Raw genomic sequence first — 6,000 nt, 5'->3', positions numbered from 1 at the left:
GTTTGTGTTTTATGTACTCTCGCGTCCCCCGGCCGGTTGCCTGCATTGCGTTTTGGTTGATTTAAGTAGGCTACAGCAGCGCTAGCGCACGCCTTGTCTTGTGGATATGTTCCCTGTCATTTCTCTCTTGGACTAAAACACACACAACAAACACACTGGTTTGTTTTGGACATTCAACAACCAGGAAGGACCTCGACTGTGCTGTTTCCCCTCGCCTCTCCCCCACGAGAGTGAAACGGGGTTCTAGAAAACATGTCCTCGGCTGTCTGTCTTCGGGTCTGGAGCGCGGAAATACCTTGGTGTTAAACTTGTTGCCAGTGTCTTTACAGCCAGGGGATGAATAGAATCATATGGTTTGGAATTGGAGGATTCATTTTTAGCCACAACCGTACGGGGAAAGCGAGAGCCGGAGAGGATATTTGAGCCGGATAAAGCCGTATCTTTATGAAACTCAAATTGTCACTTTTATTTAGAGGTAAGCTGTCCTTCTATCATGCGCAATTCTATGGATAACGTTAGTTTACTGTTTTATTCTTTTGCGCAGATATTCCTGATAGTCACATTTTTAGGATGATTATTTTGTGTTGTTTGCTCTTACTCTAGTTAGTAGGGTTTTGATTTATTTAAATTTCTTCGCAGTGGCAATAGAGCCTATACATTCAATGCAAACGTGTTGTTTTATGGCCATGTTTCGATGTTGGTTCAGATTAAAGTCAGCTGGATTTCTAGACCTCATAGGCTATGGTTCATCTGTTGCAGATCGACTCCACTATAACGTGTGCGTGCGTGTGTGTGTGTGTGCGCGCGCGCGCGTGTTACTCTATACTGGCCCTAATATTTCAGATATTCCTGATAGCCTCATTTTAGGATGATTATTTTGTGTTATGTGCGCTCTTGCTCTAGTTAGTAGGGTTTTGATTTATTTCCCTTTATTTATTTTAAATTGTTCGCAGTGGCAATAGAGGGATAGACTGCATCCAATGCAATAGTGTATTATGGATCGTTCAGATAAAGTCAGCTGGATTTCTAAACATCATGGTTCATCTGTTGCAGATCGACTCCACTATTTAACACAGTGACGTACGTGTGTGTGTGTGTGTGTCTGTCTGTGTCTGTGTGTGTGTGTGTGTGTGTGTGTGTGTGTGTGTGTGTGTGTGTGTGTGTGTGTGTGTGTGTGTGTGTGTGTGTGGTGTTGTGTTTTTGCCTGTTCAGATGCCACCACGGTGCCCGGTTGTCCAGTGATAATCTAACCGAAGCGGAACTCAAGAGAGAGGGCTCAGCATGGCAGGGGGAGTAGCATCGTGGCTACCGTTTGCCAGGGCGGCGGCGATAGGATGGATGCCGGTGGCGAGCGCGCCCATGCCAGTGCCCCCCAAGGACAGGAGGCGAACGCAGGACGGGCTCATCGTGCTCAACGTGAGTGGCACAAAGTTTCAGACGTGGCGGAACACTTTGGAGCGCTACCCGGACACCCTGCTGGGAAGCACCGAGCGCGACTTCTTTTTCCACGAGGAAACTAACGAGTACTTTTTCGACCGCGACCCCGACATATTCAGGCACGTCCTTAATTTCTACCGCACCGGCAAACTCCACTACCCGCGGCAGGAGTGCATCTCTGCGTACGACGAGGAGCTGGCGTTCTTCGGCATCATACCCGAGATTATCGGGGACTGCTGCTACGAAGAGTACAAAGACAGGCGGCGGGAGAACCAGGAGCGGATCCAGGACGACGAGGAGAGCGAGCAGCAGAACGACATCGTCGACCCGGACATGACATTCCGCGAGACCATGTGGCGGGCCTTCGAGAACCCCCACACCAGCACCATGGCCCTGGTCTTCTACTACGTCACCGGCTTCTTCATCGCCGTGTCGGTGATGGCCAACGTGGTGGAGACGGTGCCGTGCGCCTCGGCGGTCAACCGGGTGAAGGAGGTGTCGTGCGGGGAGCGCTACGGGCTGGCCTTCTTCTGCCTGGACACGGCCTGTGTCATGATCTTCACCGCGGAGTACCTGCTGCGCCTCATGGCCGCGCCGAGCCGCTACCGGTTCGTCAAGAGTGTGATGTCGGTCATCGACGTGGTGGCCATCATGCCGTACTACATCGGCCTGGTCATGACCGACAATGACCAGGTGAGCGGGGCCTTCGTCACCCTGCGGGTCTTCCGCGTCTTTCGGATTTTCAAGTTCTCGCGGCACTCGGCAGGCCTGCGGATCCTGGGGTACACGCTGAAGAGCTGCGCCTCGGAGCTGGGCTTCCTGCTCTTCTCCCTAACCATGGCCATCATCATCTTCGCCACCGTCATGTTCTATGCCGAGAAGGGTTCCTCGGCCAGCAAGTTCACCAGCATCCCAGCTGCCTTCTGGTACACCATTGTCACCATGACAACTCTGGGGTAGGTGCTGCTGACCCTATTTTGTGTGTGTGACTGAGTGTGTGTGTGTGTGTGTGTGTGTGTGTGTGTGTGTGTGTGTGTGTGCGTGCACGTGCACGTGCATGCTTGGCTGCACAAGTACTTTCTGCTCTAATGGCTCAGCTGCAACCTCCATTCACATAAAACAACCTTGAAAGGGGGCTTAAAGCACTTCTGCCAGAAATAACTTGTCACTATTCACCATTATGCCATTGTTTGTATGACCCTGTTTGGTTTCTTTGATTTTTCTGTGCATTGCTGCTCTATTTCTTTCTTTCTTTCTTTCTTTCTTGACAAAATTTGCACGCACAGAGTAAGGTCTGCACAGACCACCTGTGGAGCTGTTGTCCTGGCTGTATTGTGCTCCTGAAGCTGCAATCTAATCGTAGGCCTACTGCGCCTTTCTCGAAGCTGTATGCCGTCCGTCCACTGTGCAGAAACTGAGCCGTTGCTCCCAATGGCGAACCAGGCTCTCTGTCCGTGGTGCTGAACAGAAACGTGAACTGTGAATAGAATACTTTGCTCCTCCGGACGGAACTGTCCAAGGTTCTGACTTGTTATGGCGTTGAGAAGTGTGTGTGTGTGTGTGTGTGTGTGTGTGACTGTGTGTGTGTGTGTGTGTGTGTGTGCGTGTCCACACACGGGGATCATTCTCAGCCTTCTAGTTTCAAGGACCTCGTGTGCACAGTATAATCCTCAGTGTAAATGTAAGTACAAATGGAACCAAACGGACAAATTTACAAACCCATAAGGGCCCATTTGGGTTTCTAACTATCAATAATTAATCTGGAACCCCCAGAACGACCCACAAAAATGTATAGTATGTACTGTATATCATTCCGCTGAGTTGTTTGTTCTACTCGCATGCTTAGATTCACAAATGAACTTCAGTCATCTGTGAATCCCATCCATTCAGTTAAGTACTACCTATCCTTTCCAATTTGCACCCTAGATGATAATCATGAAATTGTGTGTGTGTGTGTGTGTGTGTGTGTCTGTCTGTGTCTGTCTAAAGGCTGTATTGCATTGGCCTGAGCCTGACAGGTGTTAAGAGAAGCTAAATGACTCTTTGTGGTGGTGTGTAAACAAACAAGCACCTGGTCCTATTCAGTAGGACCCCCCCCCCCCCCCCCCCCCCCCACACACACACACACACACACACACACACTGTAGCTTATCACACAATACCCAGTGAAACACATTGCAACACCACACAATGCTAATAACCCCAGGATATACACATGGAAAGCGTACATAGTGGCTTTTTAGACTGAGATATCAGAATAATAATGGTAGGGCTCAAATTACTTCTTGTGTATACCGGTGTATATATATACACTACACTACAGTACACTTTGTTGTGTACGTTGTGCCAACAAAGTATTGTTGCACGTTGAATTGCCTTTGTGTATGAAATGTGTTGTCCAAATGAAAGGCCTTGCTTTGTGTCAAACTGGTACCTCAGACTTGAGCAATTTTACATGTGTTCTACAAGCTTGTGTACATAATAACATGTTTTGGCATTTTGCCATCACTCTTATAAGGGGCAACTTGCATGTAAGCAAGCATCAATTATTAAATGACCAACTTTACAACCAATCAATAGCAAAAGAAATACGCAGAGACAAAGGTTCTCAGTGAACCTTCCATTCCTCTCAATCATCTAACCTATAGGTCTGTCTATCCACTGTGAGTCTCGAGGGAGTGCTATACTGTTTTTAAGACAGTGTGTGTCTGCAATGTAATCATCAAGCTTCACTGAGCCAGTTGCGTGACCAATGATGGAGGCTTTAATTCCAGCCCAGTTCCCCGCTGTACTGTCCTTCATCCTGTTAGCGCCATGCTTTATCCAGACCCCCACTGTGCTTTTCATCCTAGCCTGGGCGAGCGAGGAATTGGGAGTGTAATGTATATGAGAGAGGCTGTGTGAGTGTGTGTGCCTGTTTGAGTACTGTGTCTGTTATACATTGCTGTCCCTGTGATTTCACATTCGTGAGATCATGAACAAGGTCCATCCATGTTCCAGATTAACCCCCTTTGTCATGAGCCTCTGGCCCCTTAGCGGTCCTTCTAATTGACTCATTTGTGGATTTAGTCTAAGTGAGCGGGGCCAATTAAATCACTCTGCTTCAAATTGGCTTATTCACTGTCAAAACATGCAGTTGTCAGTGCTGAAGCCAACAAGAAAAAGGGGGATTGGAGAACAACTAAGGATAACAGACTCATAGAGAGGAACTTGTGAAGTCAGGGAGGCTGGTGGGAGAATATTGTGATCTGTATTTATTTATGAAAAAATAAATGTATTATAAAATCTCTCATAGCAAGCATTGTACATTACTGTGGAAACTAAGAAAACGGTACTGTATATTGGCTGTACCCCTACAGCTTCACACGTCTGACTGCTCAGGTGACTTTATTGAGCACACAAGGGGAAGCTGATGGGAGTTCAATGTCTTGCTGAGGGACACTTTGCACATACACACTGCATGGGCGAGCCAAGGGTAGAACCGGTTGACCGTATTCCCACTCGGCTACTGCCGCCCCCCGTGTGTATGCAGTGCAAATCGAGGTGAACACTATAGGGGCGTCTGGGCCCCTTAGCCACGAACACTGCTGCTACTTGTCAGCCCTAATGAGCATGAGTATCCTTTCACTGTCACTGTAGAAGCATTCAGCAGTAACTTTTAGTACCTGCTGATGCTGTCATTTGTAGATGAGTGATTGGCTGCTTTTCTTGGCTAACTGGGTGTAAAATGAAGTTTCTCTATGAGTAGTTAAAGATGTTAACTCTGTGCTGGTTAACCCATTCTGGGCGGGAACCCATTTTGGTGTTTTACCCACTAAGATCGGGAACTCATATTTGGGTTTTTCAGAAGTTTTTCAGAAACTTTAGGTCAGGATTTAGAGGCCTCGGGCATAAATGGGTTAAGTAAGTGACAAGACTGGAAAACTGTGTGTGTGTGTGTGTGTGTGTGTGTGTGTGTGTGTGTGTGTGTGTGTGTGTGTGTGTGTGTGTGTGTGTGTGTGTGTGTGTGTGTGTGTGTGTGTGTGTGTGTGTGTGTGTGTGTGTGTGTGTGTGTGTGTGTCGCACGTGTCATTTATGGGTCTGATAACCTAGTTTTGGTTTAGTGAATCTCGAGTTACTGATCCGCCAGCAGTGCTAGAGAGAGGCCACCCTTGCAGCAGACATTTATTATTTACTGGGTTGACCTCCCTGCTGCTGCTACCTCCAACCTGGTAAAACAACCTAGTGAGTTACAGAGAGAGAGAGAGAGAGAGGGGGACTGAAACAGGAATGGAGAAGGGTCAGCAATTGAGGTCTCGACTCTCCATGCTTAAAGATATGTCACGACACACAGTAAATTAGAGTTGGTTTTAAGTCTGAGGAGTCCACAAATGGAAGCAAGTGGACGACAGTGTCCACCGTTACTTTCACCTTTAAAGTCTGTTAATGGAAAACAGCTGACCACACACAGAAAAAAGGTGTTGTTCAAAGTTCAGGCCCCTTGGCTGCCCTGCTGAAGTGTCCTTGAGCAAGCACTAAATCTCTAATAAGCTCTACGAGTTGCTATTCAGTGGTTACGACCCT

At 47.7% G+C, this 6,000-nt stretch overlaps 1 protein-coding gene across 1 annotated transcript in view; it reads left to right on the top strand.

Annotated features, from left to right (window-relative positions):
• The first annotated feature begins 392 nt into the window (after nucleotides 1-392).
• The window catches only part of kcnd2 (potassium voltage-gated channel, Shal-related subfamily, member 2), a 142,590-nt gene continuing 136,982 nt past the window's right edge, over nucleotides 393-6,000 (top strand). The window contains 2 exon segments of the mRNA XM_083757719.1: nucleotides 393-475; nucleotides 1,213-2,393. Coding sequence (XP_083613845.1) covers nucleotides 1,282-2,393 — 1,112 coding nt within the window. The 5' untranslated portion in view covers nucleotides 393-475; nucleotides 1,213-1,281.

Source organism: Protomyctophum parallelum (assembly GCF_964188405.1).
Source record: "Protomyctophum parallelum genome assembly, chromosome: 22".
Classification (NCBI taxonomy): domain Eukaryota; kingdom Metazoa; phylum Chordata; class Actinopteri; order Myctophiformes; family Myctophidae; genus Protomyctophum; species Protomyctophum parallelum.
This window is presented reverse-complemented; position numbering and strand designations above follow the sequence as displayed.